General features: G+C 37.4%; 1 protein-coding gene across 2 annotated transcripts in view; it reads right to left on the bottom strand.

Annotated features, from left to right (window-relative positions):
- KIF11 (kinesin family member 11) overlaps positions 1 to 13207 on the bottom strand; it is a 47456-nt gene that overhangs the window by 1748 nt on the left and 32501 nt on the right. Inside the window, exons 17-21 of one of the 2 annotated variants that reach the window (XM_014862944.3) lie at positions 13060 to 13166; positions 6191 to 6470; positions 3791 to 4013; positions 2395 to 2546; positions 1326 to 1442 (exon numbers count right to left, since the gene is read on the bottom strand). In XM_014862944.3, the coding sequence (XP_014718430.3) occupies positions 1326 to 1442; positions 2395 to 2546; positions 3791 to 4013; positions 6191 to 6470; positions 13060 to 13166 (879 nt within the window). Of the gene's footprint in view, positions 1 to 1240; positions 1443 to 2394; positions 2547 to 3790; positions 4014 to 6190; positions 6471 to 13059; positions 13167 to 13207 lie in introns of both variants that reach the window. The other variant, XM_044754111.2, reaches the window with a different exon arrangement.

Below are 13207 nucleotides of genomic sequence, written 5' to 3' on the forward strand. Positions count from 1 at the left end.
AATGTCATTTTTGGTTATTAAAGCTAGGGGTGCTACTGGCTTCTAGTGGGTAGAAGCTAGGGATATTGCTAAACATCATATAATACACAGGACAGTCCACCACAATAAAGCATTATTCCACCTCAAAATGTCAATAGTGCTGCTGCTGAGAAATCCTGTTCTAGGGAAAAAAAGATTTGCTATTATACAAAAAAGGCAATTCTATTTTAAGCAGAATCTGATATATGGCTACCTCAAGACATTTTTTAAAACTTATTTCATATTTCTCATTTGGGAATTACATTTCTCTGGAATCCTCACACTCGCCCATAGAGAGCTTTAAGAGACTGGTGACATTCACTGTAGACCTGGTCATCAACACCGAGACATATCAGAAATCAACTTTAGAGTGTTAAACCCAGAAAACTTCCCCATATCTGGGAAAAAATAATTTCTGGACTTCAGCTGAAGGTCTAAAATCCGATTCCTAACCTTTTCTGGTACTGTAGGCATTTCCTTGCCATAGCTGAACCACTAAGCCTGGCCTTCAAAATGCCACATCAGTAAAAATGAAAGGATTTCCAACCTGGGATTAAGTAGTCACTAAGGTTCTCTTCTCTTAACTTTATAAGACAGAAAAGTGGAAAGACCTGTAAATCTGTTAAAGACAGGCACAAGCATACACATATCAGAAACAGCACTGCAACTGTAAAATGTAGACATCAATGTCCTCTGTAAGGAAATCCGTACTTCACAGACTCTGTCTAAGCTCATGACTTCAAAACAGAGGGACGGATGCTAGGCAGTTTACAGTGCCATACTCCCACCAGGGTTTAAAAGGGGTAGGAGGTCGCAGGATTTAACCACACAAGATCAAGGCAGGCAAGGAGCTCAGGAAACATGGGGGAATAGTTAACAAGAGAACACCTCCGACAGGAGAAATCAGTAACATAACCCAAGAGGCCTCGGTTTCTCTATCTTTTAGACCTCTTAGCTTTAAGGGCTGATTATTGGCAGAGACAGGCTCCAGGACTTCCAGGAGGGAAAGGAGAAATGACTCCTCTGAGTACCCATTCTGAGTATGCAGGAAGTGGAAAGGGGATGAAATATAGTAGTTGAAGATTACCGCTGAGGATGGAGGTTAAGTCAAATTTTGCCTTTATTTATCCTATAGAAAACCCCTGATCAATGATCATATTTGTGTAAATAACTTAAAGAAAAGTTAACAAGCTATCCAAAGGAATGACTGACATTCACCCACCAAGAACAATGCTTTTATATTGAACAGCAAACGACTGACTGGCATCAGGTGTGGAAGGGTTATCTGATAGGATATCATCAGGTACCTGGAAAAACGGAACCCCACCACTTGATGAACAAACCACACCAGCATCTACAGACAGCTCTTGACTTAGAGGTTCTTCAATAGTGTGCCCCAGAACTGCCTTTTCTTCATCCAAGTCCTAAAAAATAAGAAGCTGGATGAGTGATTAAGTCCAAATGCTTAAAAATCTTTGCAAAAGTAAAGGCAGTTTTCTTCTTTGAAAATAACACAATGTCCATTGTATAAAAGTTAAACCTCAACAGAATTAGTAGAAAGTCAACAAAATAATGAAAATAATTGCTAATATATTTTCCTATAGACAAATACCTATAATAAAATGTTAAAAGTGGTAATCTCAGGGACCGGCCCAGTGGCGCAGTGGTTAACTGCGCACATTCTGCTTCGGCGGCCCAGGGTTCAGCAGTTCGGATCCCAGGTGCGGACATGGCACCACTTGGCAAGCCATGCTGTGGTAAGCGTCCCACATATAAAAAAGTAGAGGAAGATGGGCATGGATGTTAGCTCAGGGCCAGTCTTCCTCAGCAAAAAGAGGAGGATTGGCAGCAGATGTAGCTCAGGGCTAATCTTTCTCCAAAAAAAAAAAAAAAAGTGGTAATCTCAGAATAATGAGATTACAGTTTCTTTTGTTATTTTCTGATTTCCCAACTTTTCTATAATTACTATAGGTAAGTGCACAGATTATGGAGCTTATCTGGGTTCTAATTCCAACTCCATCTTTGTGACTTGGGACAAGGTAATTCTTAGTTTCCTCACCTGTAAAATGGGGATAGTCCTAGCATCCACCTCATAGGGTTATTGAGAGAATTAACTGAGTAAATATATATGTAAAGTGTTTAGAACAGCATCTGGGCACACAATAAGCACAACATAAATATTGGCTAGTATTATGATCTATTAGTTTAATAATAAAAAAATGGCCAGATTAAAATAAACTGGGTTAAGGGTCAGAAAATTAACATTAATGAGAGACACGGTAGGATTAAAGGGCAAAGAATCAGATTCTTCACATGCAGTCGATGACATCAAGAGTTTAGGGGAGAGTTCTAAAATTATGATGCTTTAAATTTTACCTGACTAGTCTCTTCTTTGTTGTTTTCTGAACCGTTTAGCATCATTAACAGCTCAGGCTGTTTCTTTTTCAACTGATCAAGTAGCTGTTCACGCGGTTCGGTTCTCACCAGTGTTGATGGGTATAAATAATTTTTCCTCTGTGGTGTCGTACCTTTAGTGGACATAGTAATAAGGGGGAAAACTGAAACGTACAATATGAATAAGATTTTTCTTAATGCAAGAACTTAATACTTTCCAATGAGTATTTGTCTTCCAAAAGTATTGCCGCACATGAGAATCAGTCTTGTCACCTGTCAGGCATATACTGCTTACAACTAATATTTCCTAACATGACAACTTAAATAGACTCAACTATTTTCAAGATTTGCCCTAGCATAACGAAATTTTCCATCTCTAAGGAGATACAAAACATGTGTTGTAGGCTCTGAAAGGAGTCAAGAGTGTTCTGAGAAATGGCAGCATTATCGGAATAAGAGCACAGTTTTCCCAGCATGATCACTTTGACAGGGATAATCATTTCACTGTGAATTTGGTGGCAGCTAAAGATTAAGCAGTTACTTTTCTCTATAATGAACTCATGCTCTCATAATTTACACGAGCACTTACCTTTTCCCTTACATTTATATTCCTAATTTCATTGAAAGTTTACAATAAATATTACAGGTCTCTTGGGGAAAAAAATACACTAACATTCTGTAGCACCATCTCCTTTTATAGTTGCATTAAAAAAAAAAGCTTTGAGATAGAATTTACATACCATAAAATTCATTCAGTGATTGTTAGTAAGTTTACAGGGCATGCAACCATCACAATTCAATGAGTAACTCCGTTACTCATCCAGTGTTCAATAGCTTGTTCTACCTTCTTCCATGAAGGCTTCCCTGAGTCAGGATAGCCCACACTGATCTTTGCGGTCTTGGACCTCCCAAAACGGGGATTCCTAAATGCCAATCTAACGGTCCGTAAGAAAATGAGAGGTACACATAAGAAAATGCACAGTGTGGTGAGCTTTGCATTAAGCTCGATTTATTTACTTACATTAGTCCACTATTTTTGGTATTAAAATGTCCTTTTACAAATGGTGCTAGATAGATGTTTGGTTGGTTTTCTTTTTGTTTTTAAAATGTCTTCTCTTAACAAAGCCAGTTCCCTGAATGTCTGTAAAATTTTAATTGTGATGCCGCAATTTCTAGGAGTACCTGTCACCTATATCGTAACATCTAATGTTTGATTAAAGCTATTTTAGGGTTCTAATTTTTCCATAGTTGAGTTGACTATAGTGAGATGGTAAATTCCTATCAGGCAATGGCAGGACCTAGTTTTTCTGAACATCTGGCACTGTATACGGTTGAATGCAACTTCAAAAATTTTAACAATATTTCCCTTTTAAAGTACCTGTTGGGATATCCAGTTTCAGATCCTGTTGTAGAAAGCAATTAAGCTTAGTCAAACCAGCTTTTATGGTTTCATTAAGTTTTAGACTTTGTGCCATTAAGTTTTCTTCATCAATAGTTATCTGACCAAGAAAAATGTTACGCTGGTTCTCATTAGCTGCTTTATGTCCACTCAATTTTTCAGTAATCTCTGAACTTGAAGCCTCACAACCTTGGTTTACAACCTGTAAGTGATGCAAATGAGTTTTCATTGTTAAAATGAAAGTGGTCAGTGCTTTACTCAATATATCATTTCCCCTTACTTGCAACCTTGCACAATAAAAGTTTAAAAACACATGCAAAAGTAGAGAGAATAGTATCATTAACTCCCTTGTATTCACTACTGAGCCTCAATATTTATCAACACATGGGGCATAGATCAAACAAGACTGGCCATTTACTCCTCCTCCCCATCAGGATTATTTTGAAGCAAAGCCGGTATCATTTTATTCATTTATCTCAGCATATATCTCTAAGAGTTATGAGCTTTTTAAGACCACTCTCACATCTAAGAAATTTAACATTGATTTCTTTAAATCAAATGTCTAATACAGTGTTCAAATTTCACCAATTGTCCCAAATATTTTTCACAATTGGTTTATTTGAATCAGAATTTATCATTAGATTTGGTTGATATGTCTTAAGTAGGTGACTACATAATTTATCATCCAAACTGGGATACTTATCATAGTGAAAAGGGCCATCTAATAACTACCCCAGTAAACAAGGACTAGCCCAGGCAAACTAGGATTTAAGGCTCCCTAGTCTTAACTCCCTTTTGATACAGGTTATCTGTCCTTATACTTTTTTCCTTGAAAAAAATTTTTGTTGTTGAAGAAACCAGGTCTTTGCTCTATTGAATATCTCAGATTCTGGATTTGGTCATCGCATCTCTATGGTGTATTTTCATGTTCATCTGTCCTCTGTATTCTCTACAAACTAGTTAGATCCAAAGGCTTGGTCTAATTTTTTGGCAACAATATTTCATGGGTGGTGCTGAAAGCACATAAGGCCTGGCTGTGTCTCTCATGTTAAGATTAATCAGTGGGTCTGGGTGTGGCCATCTCATTAATTATAAAGTTCTCCATCAGCTTTTGATCAAATGGTATAAACAGTCATCAGTGTGTACAGGGGTTATTTCATTAGAGGTTGCAAAATGGTGATATTCTAACTATCATTTCTTCTGCATTTTATTAGCTGGGATTCTTCTATGAAACACTTTTATTCATTTATTACCCTACTAAACCAAGACAGAATTCTTTCGGAAAAAAGAGATGGATGCTCAAGTGTTTCCCTTTATTTATCAGTTTTCAGAATAATGCATTGCTTCCCTAGCATAATCCAAAGGAGACTACTGACATTTTTTTGAATTCATGAGTTTTAATTATTTGACGTATTTCAATCTATTGTAGCAAATATTTTTTCTTTTCTCTTTTTTTGGTGAGGAAGATTGTCGCTGAGCCAATATCTGTGCCAATCTTCCTCTGTTTTGTAGGTGGGATGCTGCCTCAGCGTGGCCTGACAAGCAGTGTGTAGGTCTGTGCCAGGGATCCGAACCCGCGAACCCTGGGCTACTGAAGCAGACCATGCGAACTTAACCCCTATGCCACTGGGCTGGCCTTGCAATTATCCTTGTTAATTCTCAAATTATACCATCTTTAAACAGGGGAGTGTCATCAGGTTGGTTCCTAAGTCTTTTTGACACACCACCACTAATCTTTAATACCTTCCTAACTTTCTGGTATGACAAGATCTCTAGACTTATCTGGTACATTTCCTGCTTCAAGTCTGAAATCAGCTATTTCTCCATTAGCCCTGGTTCCTTTTAGTGAAAATAGCTTATATAGCTTAAAATACTTAAGTTCTTGTACGTAATTCCTGAGAATATTAGTGAAATCCTTTTATTGCACAGAAAGAAAAACCAAGCTACAAAGGGCTCACGCAAGTGTTAAGTTCAAGCAAACCCACAAACCTATCAAGTATCCTTTGAGTAACCAGAACAACATCCGAAATACTTAAAGCAATAACAGGTTTGAATGTACCTGGAGAAAAGTAAAAAGCATTTATGAGTGGAAGATATTATATATCAAAAGACAGGGTGCCCTTAACTGAAGGAACTAACAAGTCAAAACCCAAGGAGAGATACAGGACAGATCAGACAAGTGTTAAATAATTTCAAAATCAAGGAGACATATACATAAAACAAGATCGTATACAAGCATACCAGCTATTATACTTAAAATTTTAAGTCATACACTATATTTTAAAATATTTGTTTTGAAACCGGTTCTTAGCCAAAAATATTTAATTTTCTGATTATCACTATTCTCCCCAAAGTAGGTTCCAGTTACAAAGTTATTACCTCCACTAAGTTCTGAAGCTCCTCTTCCCTTTTATTTAAGCAAGATACCCACTGTTCAGAGAAACAAAGTGTGCTTCTGTTCAGAGCCTCACATTTCTCTCCAGTCTCTTGAGATATTATTTCAAGGTTGCTACTGAGTTTATCACAGTGTTCCACAGACTCTTCAGCCAATTTTGTACCTTCCTGGTTAAAATGTATGAGTTCCTGTGACAAGCCATCAGAATCAGCACAAAATTTTGTCTTATGAAAAGCTGCTTTGCTGATCATACCCTTAGATTTCCTATAGGAAAAGAGAATAACATTGTTAAAATGGAAAACTAAGACTCAAAGGATACACAACTTGCCCAAGATCATGCAGCTCAAAAATGGCATATTTGAACCCAGGCAGTCGGACTCAAGAGCCCATGTCCTTAATTAATCTTCTACATTAAGATCAGATGCTTTGGCCATTGTCTTTTCAGAAGAGATTGATATCACAGCTGCCGTTAAATGACTTATCAGTCTCTTTTCTCATAAAGCCTTTCCCAGCCCTCCTCCGGATATGATGCTTCACTTTATACCTCAGAGTAATAACTACAGGGCTGTTAAAATGAACTCTGTCTACGTGTTTTATTCCTCCTGCTAGATTATGTCAATTAAGGGCATCTCCTACAGCCTCTAGTCCAGTCCCTTAACTGTGCACAACCAGTCAGGCATTCTGTTCTTCAGCAGTTTTGTCTTGCCTATGACATAAAATAAATCATAAAAAGTATAAATGTTATTTAAAAAAACTCAACTAAAAGCTTTCTAATAATTAAAAGAAAATTATATTGGCGTGTGACAAACTATACATATAGCACACATAGTATATTGTAACATAACCCTGACAGAAAACTAATGTTAGCTAGAATACACATTTAAAATTCACGGATGGCTTCCTTCTCTCAGTAAGGTTCCCTGCAATAGCATAGAAAGTCATCTCACAGGACCACAAAGTTAAACTGTGGGGAATGAAAGTTACCTTCTATTACCACTAGATGGTACACAACATGAGTAAACCAAGTGAGGAAGCACATATGTTGAAAACCAAAGTTCAACTCCAGATTAAGTAGAAATGACTGAAAAAGGAAAAGAAGCTTAAGTGGTAAGCTTGGAGACCATCACCACAAATCTATCCCCCTACGGAATCACTATTCATAAGTGACTACAATCCACGACACCAAATGCCAAAGGCAGTGGGTCTCAAACTTCATTATACATAAACCTCACCTAGATTCCTGGGCCCTACTCCTGGCTGATTCTTTTACAGGGTCCCTAGACCACACTTTGAGAAACACTGGTGTAGACAATAAATGTCAGGAAGACAGAAAAAATGACTTGCACAGGCCTTAAAGAAAGTATATCATAGTTCCCTCCCCGGTTCAATCCTACTCCAGTGTTCCCTTCAAAACTATGGAAGAATCCAGAAATCCTTAAGTCTAGACACTGGGGATAAAAAGTGGGGAAACACTTTCTAGATTCAGAATCTAGAAAGAAGAGTTTAGAATGGAACATGATAAAATGAATAGGACCAACAAAAGGATCAAAAAACAGATGATAGGAGGTAGAAGGATAGGAATAGCTAGAATTCTAGAACAGCACCATTCAATAGAAAGATAATGTGAGGGGCCAGCCCTGGGGCCGAGCGGTTAAGTTCACACACTCCACTTCAGCGGCACAGGGTTTCGCCGGTTCGGATCCTGGGCACAGACATGGCACCACTCATCAAGCCATGCTGAGGTAGCATCCTGCATGCCACAACTAGAAGGACCCACAACTAAAAATATACAACTAAGTACCAGGGGCCAAGGGGCTTTGGGGAGAAAAAGGAAAAATAAAATCTAAAAAAAAAAAAATTATCACGTGAGCAAAGCATTTAATCTAAAATCTCCTAGTAGCCAAATTAAAAAAGAAAACAGATAAAGCAATCAGACTAACAGTATATTGGGTGTATACAGCATATGTAAAAGTAAAATATATCAAAACGATGCATAAGAGATGGGAAGGAGGAATCTGGAATATACTGTTCTAAGGTCCTTTCATTACACATGAAACAGCAAATTATTTGAAGGTGGATTAAAATTATTTTAAAATGTATATTATTGATCCTAGAAAAACCACTTAAAAAGGTAATCTTAAAAGTATAAATGACAAGCCAATGGAAGAGATAAAATGAAAACATAAAAATGTTCAAATTAAATTAGGAAAGAAAATAATGAAGCACAAATGATGCAACAAACAAGAAACAGCACGATGTCAGATTTTTTTTTTAAATGTTTGTTTTTTGTTTTTTGGTTTTTTTTGAGGATGATTAGCCCTGAGCTAACTGCCGCCAATCCTCCTCTTTTTGCAGAGGAAGGCTGGCCCTGAGCTAACATCCATGCCCAGCTTCCTCTACTTTATACGTGGGACGCCTACCACAGCATGGCTTGTCAAGCGGTACCATGTCAGCACCCAGGATCCCAACCAGTGAACCCTGGGCCACCGAATCGGAACATGTGCACTTAACCACTGTGCCACTGGGCTGGCCCCACACTATCAGGTTTTAAGCCAACTATATCAATACTTAGAATGGTCTAAACATATCAGTTAAAAGTCAAACACTGTTAAATCTGATGAAAAAACAAAACCCAAATATATGTTGTCTACAGGAAATTCCACTTTAAATATAAAGACTTAGGCCAAAAGTAAACGGATGGAGAAGGATATATTATGCAAATAGCAATCAAAGAAAAACTGAAGTACTTGTATTAATTTCAGACAAAGTAGACTTCAGAACAAGGAAGATTATCAGGGATAAAAAGGAACATCACATAATGATGAAGGAGTCAATTCTCTAAGACATATCAACCCTAAATGGGTATGCATCTAACAACAGAGCATCACATATCTGAGGCAAAAACTGATAGAAGTGACAAGAGAAAAAGACAAATCTACAATTATAGTTGGAGATTTCAACACCCTTCTATTACTAATTGATAGAATAAGTAGGCAGAAACTCAGTAAGGATATAGAAGACCTGAGTAGCACTAGCAATCAACTTGATATAACTGACATGAATAGAACACTTCATCCATCAAAAGCAGAATGCAAACTTTTCTCATACGGGCATGCAAACAAAGCATACCAGAATAACACTGTAAGGGCTCTGAAAATTAAATTGTCATGGGAACCACAGCCCACAAGAGTGGGCCAGGACTTGCATGCTAAACCTAAACAAGAATGAGCGCCTGCTAAAAAAGAAGACAAATAGGATTCTGAATCTCCTAACACAATAACCAAAATGTTCAACATACAATCAAAAACCACTCTGGAAAATCACAACTTGAATAAAAAAAGACAACAGGTGCCAACACTGAGATGATTCAGATGTTGGAATTATCTGGCAAGAATTGTAAAGCAGCCATCATAAAAATGTTTCAATGAGCAATTAAAACACTTCTGGAAAAAAAGAGAAAATCTTAGCAAAGAAATAAAAGATAAAAAAAGAAGCAAATAATTGTAAAACTGAAAAATGCAATAACTGAGATAAAACACCTCATTGAATGGGTTCAACAGTTAGGTTAGCAATGACAGAGGAAGAACCAGTGAATGTTAAGACAGATCATAGAATGTACTCAATCTGAACAACAAAGAGAAAATAGACTATATATCTATAGCCTCAGAGACCTGTGAGACCATAATAAAAGATCTAACACTAGTGTCATCAAAGTCCTAGAAGCAGAGAAGAAAAAGTATAGGGCTGAAAAATATTCAAAGAAATAATGGATGAAAATTTTCAAGTTTGGTCAAAAGCATAAGTCTACAGATTCAAGAAGCTCAGCAAACCCAAAAGGATAAATTCAAAATACCTAAGAAGACACAATATAATCAAACTTCTAAAAGCTAAAGACAAAGAAAAAAATCTTGAAAGCAGCTACAGAGAAACTGCCTATAGGGGAACAATTATTTGAATGACAGCGGATTTCTCATCTCATGGAGGCCAAAGGAAATGGACAACATATTCCAAGTGCTGAAAGAAAAGAACTGTTAACCCTGAATTCTATATCCAGTGGAAATATCTTTCAGGAATGAAGGGGAAATGAAGACATTCTCAGACAAAGGAAAACAGAACTTGTGGCCAGCAGACCTACCCTGAAAGACTAAAAGAAGTTCTCCAAACAGAAGGAAGCTTGGAACTTCAGGAAGAAACAACTGAATGGGCAAAAATAGGGGTAAATAGAATAGAATATCCTCATGAGTTTAGAATATCCATCAGCAAAAAATTGAAACTTGACAAACCTCATACCTTATACAAAAAATTTCAAATGGATCAGGGATTCAAGTATTTATTTTAAAGATTGGCACCTGAGCTAACAACTGTCGCCAATCTTCTTTTTTCTTTTTTCTGCTTTTTCTCCCCAAATCCCCCCAGTACATAGTTGTGGGTCCTTCTAGTTGTGCCATGTGGGATGCTGCCTCAACATGGCCTAACGAGCAGTGTCATGTCCGTGCCCAAGATCCAAACTGGTGAAAGCCTGGGACGCTGAAGCAGAGTGCGCGAACTTAACCACTCGGCCACGGGGCCAGCACCTGGATCAGGGATTTAAATCTTACATAAAATTATAAAACTTCTAAAAGAAAACATTAAGTCTAGTATGTGAGACTGGCAAGCAATGAGGCTACAGAGACATTAAACTCTAATGCAGGAATCAGCAAACTTTTTCTTAAAAATCCAGATAGCAAATATTTTAGGCTTATGGGCTACATAGTTTTTGATGTACCTTTGCTGTGCAAAGGCAGCCAAAGATAGTCAAAGGAAACATGTAAACAAATAGGCATGGCTATGTCCAATAAAACTATCTGCAATAACAGGCATCCAGCCTGCCAGCCATAGTAGGCCAAATCCCGCTCTAATTAGTAAGTATATACACTCGCGTGCCGTATAACAACATTCCAGTCAACAATGGACTGCATATACAATGGCGGTCCCATAAGATTAGTACCATATAGTCTAGGTGTGTAGTAGGTGATACCATTTAGGTTTGTGTAAGTACACTGTATGATGGTCGCACAATCACAAAATCACCTAACAATGCATTTCTCAGAACTTATCCCTGTTGTTAAGCAATGCATGACTGTATTTCATCACTAGTATGGGGTAGAAATTGTGAAATTACTTAATGTGTCTTCTAAGATTGAGCAAATAAGTAAATATATTGAGAGCCAGGTTTCTCACTGTCTGAAAAGGAAGCACAAATGTAGACTAGAAAGATATTTATGTGCATGTACACACACACACACACACACAGATTTCTAGCTGTGTCTACCTAGAACAAATGACACTCCAGTAGCAATGAGCGCACCTAGTGCCCAGACCTTGTTTTCTATTAATATGATTCCAGAACTGGGGCTGAGAAAGTACAAGATGAGCCTGGAATACCTTGTAATAGCAAAAAGTAAGAAAATGCTCAAAAAGAATAGGTCATATCAAGAGAACACAGGAGCCAAATTGAAGAGGCTCTCACTCATCAAACTGGGATAATTTCAAGGGCTGGCCCAGTGGCATAGTGGTCGAGTTCACGTGCTCCATTCCAGCAGCCCAGGGTTCACAGGTTCAGATCCCAAGTGCGGACTTACACAGTGCTTATAAAGCCATTCTGTGGCGGCGTCCCACATACAAAAAAAGAGGAAGACTGGCACAGATGTTAGCCCAGCAACAATCTTCCTCAAGCAAAAAGAGGAGGATTGGCAACAGATGTTAGCTCAGGGCCAATCTTCCTCACCAAAACAAAACAAAACAAAACCCTGGGACAATTTCATCATCAAAATAAGTAACACTGGATTATAACCCAGAGGATAAAAGAATCCATGAGTACACGCTAACATAAATAAATGAATAAGAATAAGTGGGAGGGGAAAGGGAAAACTCTCCCCCTCAATAGAATGCCAACTAACAAATGAAGAAGGAATGATGAAATTGGAAAAAAGATCATTTGACAACCACTATCATTATAATTGTTTCAGACATGTGCATCAATACATGTTAAGAGGAAGAGGATACTTATGTAGTTTCAAAGTATCCCCCCATAAATTCCTTATTATTTGCAAAGGAAAAGATTAACTTTACAATGGAGAAATCTGAAGGACAACATGGTAACCAAGTTACCAAAGTGAAATAAAACATCACCAATTATGAGACAAATAGCTATCGTGTACTTCTTGATATCTGAGATGCACTGAGAATATACCACTTTTGTGGTATTCTTGACAACTGCAACTAATCATGAAGGCCAACCCCCACTGAGGGACATTGTACTAAATAAATATTCCACACTCTTGCAAAAAGGAAAGGTCATGAAAGATAAAGACTAAAGAACTGCTCCAGATTAAAGGAGATGCGAGAGACATGACATTTAACTGCAATGCGTCATCCTGGATTAAATCCTGGACCAGAAGGAAAATCTTTTTCTTTTCCTATAAAGGACAGTAGTGAGACAGTGGCAAAATTTGACTTAGGTCTGTATATTAGATAATAGTTGCTATCAATTTTAATTTTCTGACAAAATAATTGTACTATGGTTATATAAGAGAGATCCTTGTTTTTAGGAAATACAGACTGGAGTATTTAGGGGAAAGTGGGCATTAGGACTGTAACTTATTCACAGCTAGTTCAAAAAACATATATAATATATACATAATACTAGAGAGAGAGGAGGAGAGGAGAGAGAGGGAATGAGAATGATAAAGCAAACAATAAAAAGTTAAATGAGAAATTGGGTTGATAGTATTTATACTATTTGAAGCTTTTTATTCTGAAATGACTTCAGGCAGAGAAAAGGAAAGTTACAGAGAATTTAAAAACAGCTTACTGCTCTGTATTTTCTTGGACATTGTTAAGTGGTTTCTGGATGTTTTCACACTTTTCCTCCAAAGCACAGAACCTCTCTGCCCAAAGATTGATTAACTGGCCAAGTTCCTGTAAGAAAGGTGTGGGGAGGGGAAGCGATTGAAATTATG

The sequence above is a fragment of the Equus asinus genome, chromosome 2 (genome assembly GCF_041296235.1).
Source record: "Equus asinus isolate D_3611 breed Donkey chromosome 2, EquAss-T2T_v2, whole genome shotgun sequence".
Lineage (NCBI taxonomy): Eukaryota > Metazoa > Chordata > Mammalia > Perissodactyla > Equidae > Equus > Equus asinus.